General features: G+C 39.4%; 1 protein-coding gene across 1 annotated transcript in view; it reads right to left on the reverse strand.

The window, feature by feature from the left end:
• Positions 1-22,568, reverse strand: part of TMEM254 (transmembrane protein 254) — a 60,633-nt gene extending 38,065 nt beyond the window's left edge. The window contains exon 1 of the mRNA XM_058189525.1: positions 21,991-22,568. Coding sequence (XP_058045508.1) covers positions 21,991-22,089 — 99 coding nt within the window. The 5' untranslated portion in view covers positions 22,090-22,568. The remainder of the gene's footprint in view (positions 1-21,990) is intronic.
• Between the last annotated feature and the right edge of the window lie 1,641 nt (positions 22,569-24,209).

Genomic DNA, 24,209 nt, shown 5'->3' on the forward strand with positions numbered 1-24,209 from the left:
GCAGCACCAACCCTATGGAATGAGTTACCTCCAGGGCTACGCCAACTTCCCGACCTCCGTACCTTCAAGCAGGGACTGAAGACTCTACTATTCAATCGGGCGGGACTAGCCTAAATATTTATTTTAATTTAATATTTAGTTTAATTTAATTTTAATTTAATTTTAATTATATTAATCTATCTATAATTTTTAAATTTTAAGGGTTTTATATCGGTCTATGACCGTTTTAGTTTAAATTGGCCTGTTAAATATTTCATTTTAAATGTATTTTAAATCTGGGATTTGTATTGTGTATTTATGTGTTTTAAATAAGGCTGTACACCGCCCCGAGTCCTTCGAGAGAAGGGCGGTCTAGAAATCTAATTAATAAATAAATAATAAATAAATAAATAAAATTTTGTAAAACTTTTTCAATTAAAAAAAAAGGAAATGGAGGAAAGACAACCCTGAAAATATTTGAAGGATGAAAATTGAAATAGTTAAAAAAAAAGGGAATGAAAGGGAGTGAATATGAATAAAAATGGAGAAATTAGAAAACGATGGGCGAAAAAAGATGTGATTCAATAAAATGAGCAAGGAAATATTAGGAAAGGAATAAAAAACTATGAAAAAAAAGAATATTTTGGCAAAAATTGTAACTAAGAAAAATATATTGGAATATTTTGAATTGTATAAGATAAGATAATGTCAATACTCTGTTCATGAATTGTGTCTGTGTGGAGGGGGGCGGATTTAAAAACCAACAAAAACTTTTATTTAAAAAAAAGGGGGAAAAAATGTGCCCAAAGTACACTTCAAGTCATTCAAAAGCCTCAAGAGGCATCCAAGGGCTGTTAACAGCCAGAAGAGACTCCTGAGTATCACAAAATCCTTGATTAGACCTCCAAAAATGCAGATTTTGTCTCATGCATCCTTAAGAGATAAAAAGAGGCCAAGGGCTATGCAGATGGAAAATTTTAGGATTTGCTTAACGCAGGAGAAGCCCACATCTGAGAAAAATGGCACAAATAAAGCCAATCTATACCTTGCTTACCTATCTTCTACCTTTGTCAGATAGCTATGATCTGCAGAGATGGCTCCCAGGGGAGAGGTGCCCCTACCTCAAACTCTGAAAATACATTAATAATTAACAGTGCGGTTTTATATGGGCGCCCTCAGCAGATAAATGTGTGAGGCACCCTGAAAGCATTCCGGGTAGCTCAAAAATAGCCTGAATTTAGTAATTAACCCTTTTCCTCTCCTCCTTCTCCTTCTAACCCAGTGGTAGTCAACCTGGTCCCTACTGCCCACTAGTGGGTGTTCCAGCTTTCATGGTGGGCAGTAGAGGTTTTGTCCGATACTGAAGCACTTTCCTTTTTTAAAAAACTTAATTGACTTTTTAAAAAAAAATCATTTCATTATTTAAAAACATTTGCATTAGGTTTTCATAAAATTCCCCGTGACAATTTAAATTTCTGAAAATATACTATTTGTATCGCTCGCGCATAAGTTTAGTTCACGTTACGGAAGTGAAACTAAATGGTGCTATAGTGTGACCGCAAACAAAAGAGCCTCGTCCCAGAATAGCTCGCGCATCTCCCCCCATACCACCCAGCTGTAACAGACAAGCAAAGCTGGTAGACGGCGCCCCCCCCCCAAACTCAATCCACGATGCGCAAGAGGCATGCGCAGACGACGATACACAGCGCATTACTGTGGAACCGGTGGGCGGTTAGAAAATTTTACTACTTACTGAGATACAAAACTGGGCGGTAGGTATAAAAAGGTTGACTATCCCTGTTCTAACCTAAATGCTGCTTTTTTCATTCAAAAGAAGGTGACGGATGGAGTTAAATACCCATCCGGCGAGCACTTCAGCATATGAATCAGAGGTGGGCTTCAAAAATTTTAGCAAGGGCTTCTCTGCTCGGTTGCTGGTTGGGTGTGGGCGTGGTGGGCGTGGCCTAGTTGTCCTCCTGCACCATGGAGGGGGGAGGTATTTTTGCCCTCCCTGTGCTCTGGAGGCTTTCTTTGAGCCTCCGAGAGCATGAAAACAGCCTCCCCAGGCTCCAGAGGCCCTCTGGACTCTGGAAACAGGCCTGTTTTTGGCCTTCCCAAGCTTCCGGTAAGTCCGTTTTTCGCCCTCCTGAGTCTCTGCGCATGCCCTGCACTTACCTGCATCCAAAACCAGCCACGTGGGGAATTCTGGGAGGGGTAGGGTGGGGTGGATGGAGCCATCCAGGAGTGGGATTTGGAAGTTCTCCAAACTGCACAGAATCTTAGCTAGAGGTTCTCCTGAGCCCCTGCGAACCCCCAGGAGTCCATCCCCGATATGAACTCCATCTATTTAAATAGGAAGTCAGTTTTGTGGACAGATTCAAAACCCTGGATTAGAAATCAGGAAACGGTGTTAGTTCTGCTTTAGATAGAAAATCTAAAGTAGATCTCGGGGCCAGTGTTGTTTTTTTTTCTTCTATCTTTCTTCCAAGTCATTTCTAAAAAGCATTGCTAAGCAACCTGCAAGGATTTGTATCTGCAGTCTCGGGGAACAGGCCGTTGCAACGACACAATTAAACTTAGAATATATCATTATAATGTAAATATAATTATAAATTATGATGTAGGTAATTGCATACAACTGATTGTATGCCAAGACAACTAGACACAGGGCAGGTTTTTCCCTCACATCATTACTCCGCTGAACCCCTAATTTTCTCAGTTGACAAACCACAGTGACTATTAATTTCTGCCTAATGGATAAATAGGGACGCGGTGCCTCAATGGCTAAGACGCTGAGCTTGTCGATTGAAAGGTCCGCAGTTCAGTGGTTCGAATCCCTAGTGCCCTAGTGAGCTCCCGTTACTTATCCCAGCTTCTGCCAACCTAGCAGTTCGAAAGCACGTAAAAAAATGCAAGTAGAAAAATAGGGACCACCTTTGGTGGGAAGGTAACAGTGTTCCGTGCGCCTTTGGCATTGAGTCATGCCAATCACATGACCATGGAGATATCTTCGGACAGCACTGGCTCTTCAGCTTTGAAACGGAGATGAGCACTGCCCCCTAGAGTCGGAAACAACTAGCACATATGTGCGAGGGGAACCTTTACTTTTACTTAATGGATAAATAACCCATAGAGTGTGGCTGTAGTATTATTTATCCTTTTATTACCTCTTACAGGTAGTACTTGATTTATAATCACAACGGAGCCCAGAATTTCTGTTGCTAAGTGAAACATTGGTTGAGTGATTATTTTTATGACTTTTCTTGCTACGGTTGTTAAGTGAATCACTGCAGCTGTTAAGTTGGGAACAAGCAAATCTGACTTCCCCACTGTTTGTCAGAAGGTCATAAGAGGGGATCATATGTCCCCCGGACACCACAACCGTCATAAATATGAGTCCGTTGCCAAGCATCTCAATTTTGGTCATGTGCCCCATGGAGATGCTACAGTGGTCGTAAGTGTGAAAAACGATCATAAGTCACTTTTTTCAGTGCCGTTGTAACTTTGAAGGGTCACTAAATGAACTGTTGTAAGTCGAGAATTATCTGTATTTTTCCATTCTACTGTTTGCACACTTTAAGTGTTGTTGTTGTTGTTGTTGTTGATCTTCAATTTGATTCACAGTCTGGACCTGGTAAAAACTTCAAGTCCTAACCCAGGACCTGAGAGCTGTATTGTTATTGTTATTTTATTCATTAAAGATGAAACTCAGTCAACTGAACATTTAAAAATGTATCACAAATATCATTGACTGGCGCTGATGGTTGATACGAGGGGCTGCCAGCGTGCTAGGTATCAACCAAGTACCTTCTTAAAACATATGATGCTCCGAGTAGTGCAGTCTTTTGCAGTTCTGCTGATGTTATTGCTGGACGCTGAAATTTCTTGATGTATTTTATAAAATTCTTGGACATGGTACCAAGGGCCCCAATGACAATGTGTATCATTGCTACATGTTTCATCCATAATAGTGTAGTTTCAATTGCCAGGTCATGATATTTCGTGATTTTTTTTCTAGTTCTTTTTCTTTCATATGCATCACAAATAGCATTGACTGGTGCTAATGGTTGATACGGGTTGCTGCCAGCATCCTAGGTATCAACCAAGTACCTTCTTAAAATATATGATGTTCCGAGTAGCACAGTTTTTTGCAGTTCTGCTGGTGTTATTGCAACGAGGAAGTTGCAATTTCTTGATGTGTTTTATAAAATTCTTGGACATGGTACCAAGTGCCCCAATGACAATGGGTATCACTGCTACATGTTTCATCCATAATTGCATAGTTTCGATGGCCAGGTCGTGATATTTTGTGATTTCTTTCCCAGTTCTTTATCTTCAACTCTGGCATCTCCTGGTACAGCGATATCAATAAACTGTACGCTTCGGCTGTCAACAACTGCGATATCTGGCGTGTTATGTTCCAAATGACGATCCGTCTGTATTCCAAAGTCCCACAAGATCTTTGCTGTCTCATTTTTGATAACTTTTTCCACTTTGTGCTTCCATGACTTTTCGGATACATGTATGTCGTATTTTTTACATAATGACCAGTGGACTAATTTAGCAACTCAATCATGTCTAGCTTTGTAATCAGTTTACGCGATTTTGTTGCACTCACATATTAAGTATGAAACAGTTTCAACTTTGTCATTGCAAAGTCGGCAGTTTGGATTGTCAGTTGTCGTGTCCCACTCCCCTTCCGATGACCGGGTCTAGGAAGTCCGTATCAAGCGTGGCCACGAAGCCTCTGCAGCTTTGCCAAATTCCTTCCAGGTTTCTCAGGGCAGGCAGGAGTCCAAGTTGTGACTTCAGTAAACTAGATGAGACTTTGCTTGACTTAAGGTTGGAATGCCACAAGCAGGTCCTTTATATAGGCTGTGGGGCATGGCTCCATGACTCAGCATTTATCCAGGCCTGCCCCTCTCTTCCTTCTGCTGGCATCACCTCTCAGATCTCTGGAAACGAGGATCCTCCCACTGTGAATTATCTTCAGCTGGATCTGCTGTCGGTAATTCTAGCACATGGCTGGCTCCCTGCTCACACACTGTAGGAGTGAGGTTTGTTTGTTCATTCCTGACATCCTGTCCAGGCATGGGGCCAGGGCCGGGGGCTGGAGGCATGACAGGCCATTCATCTTCATTATCAGACTCCGAGTCTGATAACAGGCCCGGGTGTAGGTGGGAGGGGCCCAGCTGAGGAGAAGAGGGAGGACGAGGCACAACATCAGTGAATTTTTGTACCTTTGCTTTCATGGCATTAGTTTGTAGTGCTTGTTTTTGAGCAGCGAGTATTAAACCTTCCGATTCTTTCTTGATGGTTCCCATCTTAAGCCATGCCCATGTCAAGTTGTCATCACATTTTCCTTCAATGTTTATCAGGTGCTGTCCATGCAAAGCTTTGGTTTTCCATCCTTTTAATCTGTCATCTAGCCATCTAGTTTTTTCCTTATATTCTGCCTTTGTTTCTTTTGTTTTTATAATGTTCTCTGTTTTTACAGCCTGCAGCAATTTTTCTGTACTTTGGTTCATATAATCATTCAAACTTCGTTTTTCTTCTTCTACAGTTTGATGGATTTGCAATAGCCGTCTGCCCCCTATTCCTCTTGGCAGGTACAACCTGTCGGTGTCACTTCATGGATGCAAAAATAATAATAATAATAATAATCAAAAGTTTACGCATTTTCCGGTCCAGATCTTCCAGTTCAGCCACAGTCCAGTTGATGATTCCAGCTGAGTACTGTATCACTGGAACTGCCCATGTATTAATGGCTTTAATTATGTTTCCAGCTTTGATTTTAATATTTTGTGGACCCTCCTGTTGTATTCCTTTTGTGTTGACTCTTTGACTTTTCCATTCAAGATGTTATCTGCTGCCAATATGCTTAGGTATTTATAACTATCATCCTTTGCTAATGCTTTTACTAAGTTTCCATTTCCCAGTTCTATTCCTTCTATTTTTTCCATTTTTTATCGGTGCATGGATAGTATAGCACATTTTTTCCAAAATTCATTCTGATGTCGCTGCTGAATAGGTGAACTGTGTTGAGTATTGATTCAAGTTCAGTGGGGCTTTTCACATAGAGTTTTAAGTCATCCATGTATAGCAGATGGTTTATCTTACCATGTTGGCTTGAGATTTGGTAGCCCAGTTTTGTGTTTCGTAGGATTATTGTCAGTGGAATTAGTGTGATGTTGAACAGTAGTGGCGAAAGTGAGTCCCCTTGGAAGATTCCTCGTCTGATGTTGATTTCGCTAATGTTCTCCCCATTTGCTGTTAGAACTGTTATCCATTTTTGCAAATTTGCCTTCAAAAATGTACAAATATTTTTACTGATTCCAAAGTTTTCCAGGCAGGTGTTAATCCAGCTATAGAGTTATGAGTTAAATGCCTTCTTGTAATCAATCCACGCCTTATTTCAATTCGTTTTTCTTCATTTTGCATTTTTAGTACCATTTTGTCAATGAGCAGTTGATCTTTTGTTCCTCTTGATTTTTTTTATAATTTTCTTTTTGTTCTGCTGGATACAAACTGTTTTCCATCAGATGATTGAATACTGAATTTGCCAGTATTCTCGTAAAAAGTTTGAATGTTGTTGGCAGACAAGTAATTGGGCGATAGTTGGCTGAAAGAAGCTTCTTGGGTAAGAAGCGAAACATCTTCAAAGAAAAACCAGAAAGTCCAGTTGCCTCTTGAAAAAAGTACCTTTGGACCATTGTGTCCTGGATGATAGAGAGTCTCAAGAGACACTCCCAGAGGAATTCCTTCTTCTTTTAGTCCTATTTCTGAGGATAAAGAGAGCTGGAATTTTGGAAGGGCAAAATGCAAAGAATAGCATTTGGGAAAGAAACTATATGAACTGAACAGGAGGAGAGACCCTTTATGGCATATTTCCACTTTGGATACGGTGTAGAATCTACTGCAGAAGTATCAGAAGTATATTTCATTGCTTTGTGGTCAGTTCCTGCCTGCCTGCCTTCTTTCCTTCCTTCCACACAATATTTGCTCCTAAGAAAAACAGTGCTTTGTTGTAAGTAAATTTGAAATTTACTTACTCTCTCTCTTCCCTCCCTCCCTCCCTCCCTCCCTCCCTCCCTCCCTCCCTCCTTCCTTCCTTTCTTGACCTTCCTTGGAATTCCTTCCTTCCTTCCTTGACTTTCCTTGAAATTCCTTCCTTCCTTCCTTCCTTCCTTCCTTCCTTCCTTCCTTCCTTCCTTCCTTCCTTCCCCCTTCCTTCCTTCCTAGAACATGATGCTTTTATTTATCTGAAACTTCCTTCCTTCCTTCCTCTCCTCCTTCCTTCCTCTCCTCCTTCCTTCCTTCCTTCCTTCCTTCCTTCCTTCCTTCCTTCCTTCCTTCCTTCCTTCCTTCCTAGAACACAGTATTTGCTCGTAAGAACCCAGTGCTTTTATTAATCTGAAACTTCCTCCCTCCCTCCCTCCCTCTCTTCCTTCCTTCTTGTGAAGTTTTTCAGAGGCAAATGTATACTCTAAAATTTCAGAGTATAAAATTACTGAATCTCACTGGCCGCACAATTCTAATTTAAGCAACAACAGTGGGTGTAACCTGAGCCCTGTTTTAAGGCAATTGTTTTTTGTTTTTTTTAAATCAAGTCAAGAAATGCCGGTGATAGAAACCTAATAATCTGCAAAATTTTAAGCACAAGCATTCCTGTTATGCCACATAGCTCCCCCTTTATTATGTGTAAATATCAGAGGGGGTCTATAAAATACCCGTCTTTTGTTTAACTTTAGCAGATTTGGTCGTAATGAGGTTGTACGTTTTTATATACACACATACATATATACATACGTTTACATCGGGGTGAAATGTAAAATTTGTTACTACTGGTTCTATGGGCGTGGCTTGGTGGGGAAGTAATGTGACTGGATGGGCATGGCCAACTTTTTTTTTTTAACTTTTAAAAGCATTTTTTCAACAACCTCTTCGGCCGAAGAGCTTGTAGAAAAAATGCTTTTAAAGGGTTCTGATGATCCCAGCTGAGCCACACGATCATCAGAGGCTTTTTTTTTTTACTTTTAAAAGCATTTTTTTTGGCCGAAGAAAAAATGCTTTTAAAAGTAAAAAAACAAAAACCTCTGATGATCACACAGCTCAGCTGGGCATGGCGGGGGGCAGGGATTTTTGCTACCAGTTCTCTGAACCACCCACCGCCATCGCTACCGGATCGGGCGATCCAGTCCAAATCGGGAGCATTTCACCCCTGATGTATATGTATGTGTGTGTGGGGGGGGCATAAGAGTAAATACTCATTTAGACAGGAATAAATACCTGGGCTTAAAATTTTGCAGATTATTGGGTTCCTATCATCAGCATTTCTTGGCTTGTTTTTTTTTAAAACAACAACAACAAAGGACTTAAAACAGTATGTATGTATGTATGTATGTATCAGTGGTGGAATTCAGCCAGTTCTATTCGGTTCAGATGAACCCGTAGCGGCGGCTGTGGGCGGCTCCGTCCACCCACCCAGACATCATCACATCCCCTTTTCACATTTGCGAACCGGTAATGAAGGTAAGTGAATACGACCCCTGGTATGTATGTATGTACGTATGTATGTATGAAGTATGTATGTATGTATCTCTTTAACAAGGGCAAAACATGTGTTTGCAGATGCAGGCCTAGTGAAAAGCAATTAAGCACGCAAGACATGGATTTATATTGATGGTGAGATGAAAACAATGTTCAACCATCTTGTCTCCGGGAGAACTTCATGGAATCCATGAAGTCACTGGTTCAGCTTGATGTTGAAGAGACTTTTTAAGGGAATGGGGGCCCTGAATCACACTGTGCTTGATCCCATCCTGCTTCTATGATCTCTCATTATTATTTTTTAAGAATAAATGAATAAACTCTAGAATCATATCCCAGCCAAAGTGAACCAATGCAATACCACCCATTGAGTTAGACCAGGGGTCTCCAACCTTGTCAACTTTAAGCCTGGAGGACTTCAACTCCCAGAATTCCCCAGCCAGCTTTGCTTGCATGGGGAATTCTGGGAGTTGAAGTCCTCAAGGCTTAAAGTTGCCAAGGTTGGAGACCCCTGAGTTAGACCATTAAAAGTTTGATGGAAACAAATTTGGGAGCAGGAAATGTGAGCCCCTAAAATACAATCATAATCATAGAATCCTAGGGCTGGAAGGGACATTGGAGGTCTTCTAGTCCAACCCCCTTGAAAGAAGATACTCAGAAGTGTTGTGCTTGCAAAAGTTCTCCTCACTTTCAGGACTCTCCGCTTTTAATTCATTGCTTGGCTCCCTTCTCAGGCAAAATGTAAGACAGGTAATTCTCGACTTACAACCGTTCATTCAGAAAAAATAATTGCTACCAACTTGCCTTCCATTGAGGACCTGTATACTGCACGAATCAAGAAGAGGGCCGTGAAAATATTTGCAGATCCCTCGCATCCTGGACATAAACTGTTTCAACTCCTACCCTCAAAACGACGCTATAGAGCACTGCACACCAGAACAACTAGACACAAGAACAGTTTTTTCCCGAAGGCCATCACTCTGCTAAACAAATAATTCCCTCAACACTGTCAGACTATTTACTGAATCTGCAGTAATTAATTTAATTTAATTAATTTGATTAATCGTTTCATAGTTCCCATCACCAATCTCTTTCCACTTATGACTGTATGACTATAACTTGTTGCTGGCAATCCTTATGATTTATATTGATATATTATCATCAATTGTGTTGTAAATGTTGTACCTTGATGAACGTATCTTTTCTTTTATGTACACTGAGAGCATATGCACCAAGACAAATTCCTTGTGTGTCCAATCACACTTGGCCAATAAAATTCTATTCTATTCTATTCTATTCAGTGACCATTCAAAGTTACAATGGCAGTGAAAAAAGTGACTTATGACCATTTTTCACACTTACGACCATCCCCGTGGTCACGGGATCAAAATTCTGACCCTTGGCAACCGACTCATCTTTATGACGGTTCCAGCGTCCCCCGGGGCAATCACGCGATCCCCTTTTGCGACCTTGTGGTGAGCAAAGTCAATGCGGGGGGTAGGGGGGGGAGGCCGATTCACTTAATGACAGTGTGATTAGTTTAACCACTAGCTGAACAGCTGCCGGTAGTCACTCAACAACTGTGGCGAGAAAAATCATAAGATGGGTCAAAAACTCACTTTAACCCTCCCTTCTCGCTTAGCAACATCAGTTTTGGGGCGTCATTGCGGTCATAAGTCAAGGCCTACCTGTAGCCTTCTCAAGGGTGTATGTGTTTCTAAATGAAAAGGAGTGTGGGGTTTTTTTGTTTTTTTTTCAATGAACAGCTTTTAACAGAGAAGAATGGGGAGAACTTGTTGGGAGTTGGAAGTCTTCGGGGGAAAACGCTTCCCAACTAAACCAAAAAAAAAAAAAAAGTGATTTCTTTCCAAGGAACCTGTGTCCCCACAACTCGCCCACAACCCCCCTTCCCCCTTCAGAACTGCTCAGAGACGCCCTTTGAAAAGCTGATAACAAGGCAGATGACTAGGGAGGCCTGGCAGACACCCAGAACAATCAAATTTAAAAGTGTGAAAATGATCCTTCACCCACTACGTTAAGAGCCACTTCAGTTTGGGCGGAGAAAAAATGGAATAGCTATTGTCTCCGTTGATCCCTTGTACAAACCCTTATCAGTGAGGCTAAGTAATCTGGGGTGGTTAATCTGGTAGAGTTGTGTGTTTATGTGTCTGTCTCCCTCCGAATACTCCTCTCTCTCTCCCTCCCTCCCTCCCTCTCTCTCTCTCTCTCTCTCTCTCTCTCTGTGTGTGTGTGTGTGTGTGTGTGTGTGTGTGTCTAAGAAGACCCGGTGGAAACTTATAATTCAAGTCCTAACCTTGGAACTAGGAATGATTAAGGTAGCGTCTAAGAATCCAACTTGGATTGAAGCAGTGAATAAGAGTTCAAAAACGAAAACGCTTGAAATGAGAACTTGTAATAAAAGCAGAAAGGGTGGAGAGTAGAGGAAGAAGGAAGGAAGGAAGGAAGGAAGGAAGGAAGGAAGGAAGGAAGGAAGGAAGGAAGGAAGGAAGGAAGGAAGGAAGGTGAATTGCATGGATTTTTGATTGAAACCTCTATCATCCAGCCGTCTCAATTCCTTGCACATAGATGCAGAAGAAATGGAGGTAGTGACAGATTTTATTTTCCTGGGTTCCAAGATTACCACACAAGGGGATTACAGCCAAGAAATTAAAAGATGCTTGCTGCTGGGGAGGAAAACTATGGCAAATCTAGACAGCGTACTAAAAAGCAGAGACATCACCCTGCCAACAAAAGTGTGTATAGTCAGGGCTATGGTTTTCCCAGTTGCAATATATGGCTGTGAAAGTTGGACCATAAGAAAGGCTGAGCGCCAAAGAATTGGGGCCTTTGAATGATGGTGCTGGAGAAGACTCCTGCAAGTTCCTTGGACTGCAAGGCGATCAAACCGGTCAGTCCTAGAGGAGATCAACCCTGACTGCTCTTTAGAAGACCAGATCCTGAAGAGGAAACTCAAATACTTTGGCCACTTAATGAGAAGGAAGGACTCACTGGAGAAGAACCTAATGCTAGGAAAGATTGAAGGCAATAGAAGAACGGGACGACAGAGAATGAGGTGGCTGGATGGAGTCACTGAAGCAGTCAGCGTGAGCTCAAATGGTCTCTGAGGGATGGTAGAGGACAGGAAGGCCTGGAGGAATGTTGTCCATCCATGGGGTCATGATGGGCCGGACACGACTTTGCAACTAACAACAACAAAAATTGGTCTAAGTATGCATTCATTGCCAAATTTAATCACATTTTGCAAGGAGGATAAATTGAAAATTGGTTAATATCTAGCATGGATAATGAAGGATCCAGCAAAAAGGATACCACCAAGCAGCTACAGGCCAATTACCTGCTTACCACCAACTTTAAGAAAAGAAATATTATCAGTTTATTGTAATATAAAATACGAATAGAAACAAAGAGAATAAAAAAAAATTCTAAAAAAAAATTCCTTTCAGATTATAATTTAATATGGATTTCAATCCCTTGCTCCACTATTATGTTATAACCAATTTCTTTGGCCCATTGAATCATACAGTCATTAAGATCTTCATTTTCCAGGTTCATATTAAAATACATAAAACCTTAGCAATACAAGGTAGTCCTCGACTTACGACCACAATCGAGCCCAAGATTTCTGTGGCTAAGTGAAACAATTTTTCAGTGAATTCTGCCCCATTTTATGACCTTTCTCGCCGCCGCTGTTAAGTGAATCACTGCCATTATTAAATGACTAAACTGCTTGTTAAATAAAATTGGTTTCCCCGTTGATTTTTGCTTGTCACAAAAGGGGATCACAGGACCCTGGAATCCTACGACCGTCATAAATAGGAGTCAGTTTGCCAAACGTCCAACTTTTGATCACATGACGGTGGGGATGCCGCCAACAAAGTGTGAAAAAGGGTCACAAGTCACTTTTTTTGATGCCGTTTTAACTCGGAATGGTCACTAAACGAACCGTTGTAAGTCAAGGCCTGCCTGTAAGCTGTTCGCTGTTAGCACACAAGGTAACTTCAAATTCACTTTTTTTGCCGATTCAAAACCGTGTAACTTTTCTTATCCGAGTTAAAGTTTCTTTTAGTTTGTAAATGTGTGGGAGGCGCTGCTGTCTGACTCCAGTTTGCCCTTTCATCTTGAGATTAGGTTCTCCTTGTAGAGCAAGATAAAGTTTCACCCACCTCGCTGTCACATTTTTTGTCCCTGAAAAAAACTTCCTGTTGTTTTAGAAATCTTTATTCTTTATTGGCCAAGTGTGCTTGGACACACAAGGAATTTGTCTTCGGTGAGTAGGCTCTCAGTGTACGTAAAAGAAAAATAGAATGCATTCATCAAGAATCATAAGATACGACACTTAGTGATAGTCATAGGTTACTAATAAACCAATCAAATCATACTAGGAAACCGTCAGCTAGGCAGTGTCGTCTGGCGACGCCCAGGGGAAGGGCCTTCTCTGTGGGGGCTCCCACCCTCTGGAACGAACTCCCCCCAGGACTCCGTCAACTTCCGGACCTCCGAACTTTCCGTCGCGAGCTCAAGACACATTTATTCATCTGTGCAGGACTGGCTTAGATTTTTTAAATTTATAGGGGATTTTAAATTGGTTTTTGTTTTTTTTAATATTCATATTTAGATCTTTTAATAATTGGGCATTAGAATAAGTTTTTTAATGATTATCTTAATTTGTATATAAATGTTTTTATGTGCCTGTGAACCGCCCTGAGTCCTTTGGGAGATAGGGCGGTATACAAATTTGAATAATAAATAATAAATAAATAAATAATAAATAAATAAAACAATATAAATCGTAAAGTTACAAGCGACATGGTTATAGTCATAAGTGGAAGGAGAGGGGTGATGGGAACGATGAGAAGATTAACAGTAGTGCAGATTTAGTGAATAGTTTGACAGTGTTGAGGGAATTATTTGTTTAGCAAAGTGATGGCGTTCGGGGGAAAAAACTGTTCTTGTGTCTAGTTGTTCTGGTGTGCAGTGCTCTATAGCAGGGGTCTCCAACCTTGGCAACATTAAGACTTGTGGTCTTTAACTCCCAGAATTCCTCAGCCAGCTTTGCTGGCTTTGCTGGCTGAGGAATTCTGGGAGTTGAAGTCCACAGGTCTTAAAGTTGCCAAAGTTGGAGACCCCAACTCTATAGCGTCGTTTTGAGGGTAGGAATTGAAACAGTTTATGTCCAGGATGTGAGAGGTCTGTAAATATTTTCACAGCCCTCTTTTTGACTCATGCAGTATACAGGTCCTCAATGGAAGGCAGAGTTGGTAGCCATTTTTTCTCCAGTTCTAATTATCCATTGAAGTCTGTGTCTGTCTTTTTTTGGTCTCTGCCTGTCTTCTTCTTCTTTTTTTTTTTTTAATTAGACCTCCGAAGTGAAACATCTTAGGAGAAAACCTTATTAACAAACAACTTTCAAATTCTAACTGATAGAATAGACAGGTAGCTGATGCAGTCCAATGGCATCGAGTTGAAATAATTTCAATAATTTGCCACCCATCTCGTATCCGACGACTTTGGGCGGCTTACATCATAAAAACGTTGCAAGCATTAAAAGTGTCCATCGTAAAAAAGACAGATTAAAAAAAAAACAACCAAAAGCACATCAGACAGACATATGTACAGTCTTTCCCTGTCTTTCTTTCCTTCGAAGATCAAAAGGTAGAAACTTTTGTGAGCAGAAAGCTTGCATGGATCGTCTCCCTGGCATCTTGGAGTTTCCTCTGTGGCTCAAAAGACTAGAAAATGTTACACAGTGGAATTGTAGTAACTGGCATTTGCCCCAGAGAGTTGCTGATATCCTAGCTTAATTCACAAAACAAACCGAACCCCAAATCCGGGTTAAAAAACACAAATGCCGTCTTTGTAGAACGTGCCACTTTGGTAGAAATAATCTACTACATGACTTCAGCAGTGGCTGGTGGATTGGTCAAGAAAATCAAGACAAGTAACTTTTGATGTTCTCTGCTCATAACTGAAAAGCAACTACCTGGAAACCACAACAAAAGCTAGGATTGAGCTCTCTAAAGGTAAAAGATAAAGATTTTCCTCACACATATATGCTAGTCCAGGGGAGAAATCCAGCAGGTTCTGGAGAACCAGTAGAGTAAATTTTGAGCCGTTCGGAGAATCGGTAGCGTAAATTTTGAATAGTTCAGAGAACCAGCAAATACCACCTCTGGCTGGCCCCAGAATGGGGTGGGAATGGAGATTTTGCAATATCCTTCCTTGCCACACCCAAGCCACGCCCACCAAGCCACGCCCACAGAACCAATAGTAAAAAAAATTGGATTTTACCACTGTGCTAGTCATTCCCGACTCTACTAAGTAATAATCTTATTTATCTCTCCTCTAAGTAATAATGTTATTTATGTAGATGCCTAAAGAAATTCTCCATCATCCAGGTCATGGTTTTCCCAAAAGTGCTATTTTTCCCCATGTTTTATTTGTTTTATTTATATAGCATTCAATTTTCATCACAATGTGTGGTCTGGATACAGTTATGTTTAAACAGTCATAATACACATCCTTGTTCATCGCCATAATATTGATAATATAATAGCAATATAATAATAATTCTTAACATCATCTTCTTTAACTCTCCAATTTAACATTTCCTCTTTTTATATCTCCTCCTTTCTAATTACTGTATCGGTTATCTAGCTATTAATAAAATGTGTCCCGTACAAAAAAAATATTCAGTTTCTTCTTTATCCTTAATAGTAAATGTTAGTCTATCCATTTCTGCTCATTCTAATATTTTCTTAATTACATTCCCCTCAGACGGAACCTCATCATTTTCCCACTGTTGTGAAAATACAATTTAGTTGCGGTTAATTATATGCAAGATCAGATATGTAGTATTTTAATCATATTTTTCTGGTAGAATGCCCAACAAAAATATCTCTGGTTTCAGTTCTATATGTTACTTTGTCATTTTTTCCAGCCACATATGTATTTTCATCCAGTAATTTTGGCTTTGGGGCACATCCACCATATATGGTAATATGAACCCAAATGCTTTTTCAAAAGGCAGTTGGACTGTTGTTTTGAGGAAGAAGAAGAAAACGTTTCGCTTCTCATCCAAGAAGCTTCTTCAGTTGTGACTGGATAGTGGGGGGAATGGAAGGAAAATCAGAATAGAGCTGGAAGGGACCTCAGAGGTCTTCTAGTCCAACCCCCTGCTCAAGCAGGAGACCCTATACCATTTCAGATAGGTGGCTTTCCAGTCTCTCCTTAAAAACCTCAAGTGATGGAGCACCCACAACTTCTGAAGGCAACTTCTGTTCTAGAAAGTTCTGACAAGATGGTGGGAGTGGCAGATGGAAGGATTGTATTTCTTTGCAGTCATCTGGTCGTTAGCACTCTCTCTGAGAGTCATTGGAGGCTACTTGGGAGTTTAACGAACTACACTATTTAATATTTGATATTAATAAGAATGTACATAAAATACCATTAATAAGTTTAGTATGAATGTACAAAAAAAATATTATGTAGCATATTGAATCTTGGGGGAAAATTAAACAAATCATTGTGATTTGTGGACTTGAATGTGAACTATTTTCAGTAATTCTAATTAGCTCTGGACTTGGCTGAATAAAAAAAAATTATCTTGACTGAGATACACACACATATCATGTACTTCTTAGACCCTAAATGTAATATTCTCTCATGGTGTCCATTTTGAATGTAATACAAAAAGAAATAGCTGTACTGCGGTGAATAACCAGTGGATGGAAAGAAGAAAAGAAAACAGTTTTCAAATATCCAGAACATCCAAAAATAAATAAAGGAGGAGCAATGCATAGAAAAATATGCTGTTCCTATTAGTTAAAACTAACCTAAAATGTAGAATTATGGAGGCCCTGGCAAATCTGAGGAAGATACAGTTCAGTAGCTTATGCCTTTTGAATGTTTTTGGGTTTTTTTAAGTTTCTGGTTGATTTTCACTTTATATTCAGCTGTATGTTTTAAGATTATGTCTTGTTCCTTTGCAAAAGGACCCCCCCCCTTAAAAATAATGTTCAATGGAGTTTTATATTGAGGTTCTATTATTCTATCTGCCCTTGGTTTATTATGGGATTGAGTTAAGTGCAGCTCTACTTGGAAATAAGGTAGCGCCAAAGAATTGAGGCCTTTGAACTCTGGTGCTGGAGAAGGCTCCTGAGAGTCCCTTGGACTGCAAGGCGATCAAACCAGTCAGTCCTAGAGGAGATCAACCCTGACTACTCTTTAGAAGGCCAGATCCTGAGATGAAACTCAAAATACTGTGGCCACCTAATGAGAAGGAAGGACTCCCTGGAGAAGAGTCTAATGCTGGGAATGATGGAGGGCGAAAGAAGAAGGGGATGGCAGAGAACGAGATGGCTGGATGGAGTCACTGAGCTGAAATGGACTGTGGGGGATGGTAGAGGACAGGAAGGCCTGGAAGAATGTTGTCCATGGGGTTGCAATGACACAACTAACAACAGAAATGTCAGGCTTACTTCTGAGTAGACACGCAAAGGATTGCATGAAAAAGAGAGCGTTGACTTCCAGCTTGTTGCAGAAAATCTAAATGGGATTGAGATTACAGAGAAATTTTAATTAACCGCCTTTGCTTTTTGCAAATGTTTCCCCCCCCACTTTCTTTTTTCTTGTAAAAGAAAAGTACTTTTTGTCATTCAAAAAAACAAAACATAAGGAATGTAAGTTGTTACTCTGTCCTTCATCACTATCTTGGGGTGGTGTACACAAAATTAGAATAAAATAACTGCACAAGAAAAACTCTAAAACGTAGCATTCTAAAAGTTGAAAAATGCTATTAAAGTCACTTTCAAAGTACTTGGCAAGCCGCAGACACCTAAATCCAATTTTCAGTGGAATCAAAATGGATCCACTCAGACCAAGAGTTATGAAGCAGGATTAAAGAAGTTGTTTTAATGGATGCATAAACTCACAAAAGAAATTAAAGAAAAAGAGGATACAGAATATTATAAGGTCTGGTGTAGATGGTATGAATGGTTGGAAAATAAGAAAGATGAGAAAATTGAACAACAGGGTAAAATATAGATGAAATAAAGGAAGGTAGATAATATAAAAATAGAATAAGACAGAATTAAAATATGTATAAATAGTAAGAAAGGACCGCTTTGAATAGCTGATCAGAAACAGTGATATGTATATAAATGTTGTATGTTTGTCATGTGTTTTAATGTGTTCAAAATAAAAAAAACTTTTTTTATTCAAAAAATAAAGAAGTCGTTTTCTCTGCTCTTTTAAATAATTTAAAAAAAAAACTTCTGTGTTTGGCACTCCAAAACTGGATGGTTATCCACTCACTGGAGGATATTTTAGGAGGGCAATACCTCCAAACAGTTTAACTTGCTATTTGTTGACAAAATACTTCCTTAATAAATGAATTTATACAGTAGTGGCCAAAATTCTGGAAACCTTTTTTCCAGAAAAAAGGGGACTTTTTAGGGGACTGGAGGCTAAAACATATGATGAACTGTTACAGGAACTGGGCACCACTAAGTCTAATGAAAAGAAGGACCGGGGGAGACATGATAGCAGCCTTCCAATATTTGAGGGACTGCCACAGAGAGGAGGAGGTCAAACTATTTTCCAAAGCACCAGAAGGCCAGACAATGAATAATGGATGGAAACTGAACAAGGAGAGATTCAATCTAGAAATAAGGAAATATTATCTGACAGCGAGAGCAATCAAGCAATGGAACAGCTTTTGCCTTTGGAAGCTGTGGGAGCTTCATCACTGAAGGCTTTCAAGAAGAGACTAGATAGCCACCTATCAGAAATGGTGTAGGGTTTCCTGCTTGGATGGGGGGACGGTTGGACTAGATGACCTACAAGGTCCCTTCCAACTCTGTTAATATGTTAATATGTTAATCTGAAGCAATAGGCAAGAAGACAGGTTAGTTTGCTCACTGGCCTTGAGAAATTCAGCATTGAGAGATCACGAGACACCCCCCACCCCGGGAGGTAGGTCTTCTGGGAGCTGCTGATACCATTCTTTTCCAGTCCTTACAAGAAGATTAAAAACTTCTTTGAGAGCAGCCGGTTGAGACATCCTTCCACACGTCGGTTTTTTTTAAGCTGCTTCTGTGTGGGTTGGGCGGCTGTATAAATTTGTTTAATCAAATTAATAAATTAATCATCACCGTCACTGACAGAAAATCTTGGGGCGGAATCATGTTCGTCTATGGGGATTTAAAAAAACAACAACAGGAGTTTGGTAGCATTTTTTTTTCCTGACGTATTAGACCAGGCAACTTTAATTCTTCCTTGCTTAACCAAAAATGAAGCCTTTTAATAATATCAGACTATGGGGTTCTTTGAGATAAAATCCAGGTAAAATCAGCAACAAAACAACTTCCAGACTTTTTCAGAGATTTCCAAAAATGCTGAGGGAAGGAAAAACAGGACATCTATGATGGAAAATCCTTAATTCAGCCGCTTGTCTGTGGAGCGCATAAAGATTTTATATTTCAAAGTAATATATATATATATTTTCCTTTTTTCTTCTTAGCACTATTTACCTGGAGAGCTCCAGCTTGCAAAACACTGAACTAAATTTAAAAACCTCTAAATCTGTGGGAAGGTGCTGAGTGATTAAGTTTGATATATCAATAAAAAAATAAACTAAAATAAAAAGTCTCTAAATACACATGCACTAACTTAGGAGCAATTTCCCTGAACTGAAAGGCACCATCTTCAAAGCTGTATACAGCGGAGTGGCATGACAATTATTTTTGAGATCTGTCGTATCTCCATAAAATAAAAAGAACATTAGATCCTCTCATTTATAAAAGAAGGGTGAATGTTATCAGCATAGTGAATTTTATCACTTCCTCTTTTTTTACATTTTTGATACCAGCTGTTCTTGCCTGAGGGTAGATAAGATTAATTCTGTACTATTTGCACTGGAAACAATATGAAATGAAGACTAGTGGAATTCTGGGCTAAGTGTAAAAATTAGAAATACTTGCCAATCATTGCCAAAGGCGCCAGAGATTCTCTGTTTTATTTTTTGCCAGTAAGTTCATTAATAAATTTGTTAAATATTTACCAGGACCTAAATATATATTTCTCATACTGGAAACGCAGACATATAACAGCTTTAAAAATGTTCCTTTTATTTAGAAACCCCAAGACTTCACAATCTCTCCAAGCTCTTCTTTCTAACTTTAAAATAACAAGTTCCCAAAAGTATTTTACAACTAAATAACCTACAATGAAATCCCTAACGTGCCATTAAGTTGTTTTGAAAAGATAAAAAGATGCTTTAAATTGCTGCTATTTAGTTCTCTAAAACCAACCATTCTGAGACTTCTACTTTTCAGCAACTCGCAAGTTATGCCACTTGCTATCAGGATACTATTATTTAAAATCAAGGTTCTTACCTTGCAGATGTTAAGGAAGGTTAGTTTAAGATTGAACCCACAGAAGAAGTAAAGATATTAATGCAATGTTTTTCTGAAATAACCTTGCTTGAGGTTTGGAATCAATTGTTTATTAAATGTATTTGCCACCCATTTCATAGCAAAAGGATTCTGGATGGCTTACAGCATTAAAACATTAAAATCCTAATAGATAAATATTTCCAAAACAGTAAAAATGTGACCAGCCAGCCAACTATGTTAGAAGTTTTAAATGCTGCCTTTTATTTTTAAAAACACCACTATTCAGAAATGGAATCTGAGTGGTTTTTCCTTTCTCATAAAAATCTTTGCTATTTTTCCTTGATAAGCAAGAATAATTAGAGACTATAATCAGTTAGTTCTCCACGCAGATGGTTAGCTACAGAATGTCGATATTATTGTGGTCCATTGTCAATTCTGATTTATGGTGACTGCAAGATAAATCCTTGCGATTTTATTGTCAAGGTTTTTCAGAAGTGTCTTGCCATTGCCTCCTTCCTAAGGCTGAGAAAGAGTGAAAGAAAGAGGTCACCCTGTTAGCTCTGAGCTTAAGATGGGACTAGAACTCACAGTCACCTAGTTTCGACCCTGATGCCTTAAGCACTATAATAAATCAGCAATTGTAGAAACAGAATAAATGTATTAAATTCCATGGTATTTATTTTCTAACATATGTCTGAAATGGTGTAGGGTTTCCTGCCTGAGCAGGGGGTTGACTAGAAGACCTCCAAGGTCCCTTCCAACTCTTCTCTTCTTTTCTCTTCTCTTCTCTTCTCTTCTCTTCTCTTCTCTTCACTATTTTCTACTCTACTCTATTTTTTATTCTATACTCTACACTCTATTCCGCATTCTATTTTATTCCACATTCTATTCCACATTCTATTCCCTATTCTATTCTCTATTCTATTCTATTCTATTCTATTCTAGAGAAGGAGGGAGAGGGAGAAAGATGGAGAGAGAGAGAGAGAGAAAGAGAGAGAAAGAAAAAAGTGAAAGAAAAAGAAAGAAAGAAAGATTCTCAATCATGCAGGTCATGGTTGTCCCAAAAGTGCTTTCTTAAAAGGCAATTGAACTTTCTTGGTGGTGGTGGTGGTTGTTCCTGTCAAAACTGAAGCAGCTTCTTAGATGAGAAGCAACATGTTTTCAAGGACATATTACAGCAAGAACATCCAGTTGCTTTTTGGAAAAGGCAGCTTTGGGCCACACCTTGATGTGTTAAGACATATTTCCCTCCTCTTCCCTCTGCATAGGGAAGTAAGAAATATGCTCTAAGCCCCTTATCTTTTCTTGCCTCCCTTCCTTGTAAATGAAGGGGTGACAGGATTGCTCAATGACATATGCAAAGGGATCCTATTTAATGCTAATTATCATTACAAAAAAAAGGCAAAGAAAAGCAAAGCAAGCAAACAACACCTGGACACCAACTGATTTGAATATTCTGGCAGTTTCTAGTTCTCTGGAATTCTACATGCTACATTCCTATTTCTACTTTTGGAACACTTGGAAAAAGCCCTGGCTCTTTTTGATTTTATATGCATCTGTTTCTAGGGGACACAGTTGTTTTAATTAGGAAATTCAGATCAATTGCAGTTTGAATTCAATAATTCAGAGTTAAAAGTTAGCTTAAATTATCCGTGATGTCAGCTGAGGTTGGGAGGAAAACAAATAGGCTAGAATAGTCCCGTAGTTTGAAGCTGTTTCTATATGCTGAGATGAATTTGTGGAGTAATTATCACTAAGCATAAAAATATGCTTAATTATGGCCTTTAAAAAAAAAAAAGGACACGATCCAAGAGGAATTGAAGCCAAAACAATAGATTTCAATTGCTGTTATTTTGCAGCAATGATAAACAGGGAAAACCGGTTGCAGAACTAAAGACCCATATTTTTAATCAATGAGGTTTTCTGAAAATTTTTAGAGGGCATGTATTTTAATCTATAGTTTTATTATATTAGTTTTATTAATGTTAAACAAATAAACATGACATTATTGTAATAAGGTATTCAGAGTATACCATATTTGACTTACCTTACAGTTGCCAATAATATAACTGCTCCCACTTCTGGTTGTATTTCTTGTTTTTTGTTTTTTGTTTTCTCTTTTAATTGTTTTGCTGTTGCTGGTCATTGACCAAATCAATAACTTTCAAATGTTCAACAAACTTCCATTTTTATTTAATTTTTTTTTGTTACTCTGCAAAGCAGCAATCGTTCCAATTATTTTCTAATGAATTTCTGCGTGATCCCTTCTAGGTTCTGTTTTAATTCAGGAGCTAAACTTTAGCTGCTAATGTCTATCCAATTCAAGCTGGATCTCTTTTCTGAATTTCTTGAAAACTACGGAGTTTATTCTCTCTCTCTCATTTTCTCTCTGTCTGTCTCTCTGTCTGTCTCTCTGTCTGTCTCTCAGATTTTATCCCATAGTTGATTGAGAGATAACTGAGAGTCACTTCCAGGTAAGTTTCACAAAAGCCCAGACGCTTCTCAAAACTGAAGGACACGCTCTAAATTGCAAGGGTGCCCTTGGTTCAAATTGGCTGACTTGACATCCAAGTTGCAGAGTTGGGAATAAAGGCAGGATCACTCCCTTCCTGGTAAAACCCATATTGTGGCAACGCAACAGCCTTCTAAGAGTTAAGGAGACAGCTTCTGATCTAACCCTTGAGGCAAAAACTTCAGCTGGTTTTGTCATCTTCCTTGCAGATAAGGAGACTGCAAATACCTCTGATTGATTGATTGATTGATATTTCCAGCTTAGGAAAAGCATGTGCAAGAAGAGAATCGGAGCCCTCCCTCTCCTTTTCCAATTCCCAAGAAAATTTCCCCCAAATTGCTGCCTTTCATATCTTGAAATGGTGTATTTGTAGTTAACCTGCCGGGGATTGATGGAAAATTAGGATATTGCGCAGGTTAAGCATCCATTCAAAATCATATTGCCCAAAAGCACAGAATAACTTTGAAAGGTAACAATGTTGAGGTGATAATGTATTACTTTAATAACATTTCTCTCTAGAATTGGGAGAAGGCCTAGGAATAGAATAACTGAGTTGGAAGGGACCTTTGGAGGTCTTCTAGTCCAACCCCTGCTTAGGCAGGAAACCCTACTCCATTTCAGACAAATGGTTATCCAACATCTTCTTAAAAACCTCCAGTGTTGGAGCATTCACAGCTTCTGCAGGCAAGTTGTTCCACTGATTAATTGTTCTAATGGTCAGGAATTTTCTCCTTAGTTCTAAGTTGCTTCTCTCCTTGATTAATTTTCACCCATTGCTTCTTGTCCTGGCCTCAGGTGCTTTGAAGAATAGCTTGACTCCCTTTTCTTTGTGGCAGCCCCTGAGATATCGGAACACTGCTATCATGTCTCCCCTAGTCCTTCTTTTCATAAGACTATACATACCCAGTTCCTGCAATCGTTCTTCATATGTTTTAGCCTCCAGTTCCCTAATCATCTTTCTTGCTCTTCTCTGCACTCTTTCTAGAGTCTCAACATCTTTTTTTTCACCTTGGTGACCAAAACTGAATGCAATATTCCAAGTGTGGCCTTACCAAGTGGTATTAACACTTCACGTGATCTTGATTCTATCCCGCTGTTTATGCAGCCTAGAACTGAGTTGGCTTTTTTGGCAGCTGCTGCACTTCTATTTAAACGATGCTCCGCTAGGACTCCACTAGGAATCCTGGCTCCCCTTTTTTTTTCTATCTGACAACTTTTGAAGCTTCATGGCATGTTGACAATCTTTTCATTGCAGGAAGAATCCAGCGATAAGAACCCCAACCAGCTTGTTAACCCATCGGTGTAGAGTTCTTACTCCGCAAACAGAAGCTTCTTCAAAAGATTTTATTTTGTGTGCTCCAGCTGGATATAGAATAACAAGCCTGAGAAGGCCAGAACTGATGTCACCTGATTTGACTGAGCGAGGACTCTCAAAGTTTGCTCCAACAGCATTCATATAAGAGCTGGAAGAGACCTTAAAGGTCTTCTAGTCCAACCCCCTGCTCAAACAGGAGAACCTACATCATTCCAGACTCTCCAGTCTCTTTTTAAAAGCCCTCCAATGATATCTACAACTTCGGAAAGCAAGTTGTTCTACTGATTAATTCCTTCAACACTGTCAAACTATTTACTAGAATAGAATAGAATAGAATAGAATTTTTATTGGCCAAGTGTGATTGGACACACAAGGAATTTGTCTTGGTGCATATGCTCTCAGTGTACATAAAAGAAAAGATACCTTCATCAAGGTACAG

Source organism: Ahaetulla prasina, chromosome 6 (assembly GCF_028640845.1).
Source record: "Ahaetulla prasina isolate Xishuangbanna chromosome 6, ASM2864084v1, whole genome shotgun sequence".
NCBI classification, from domain to species: domain Eukaryota; kingdom Metazoa; phylum Chordata; class Lepidosauria; order Squamata; family Colubridae; genus Ahaetulla; species Ahaetulla prasina.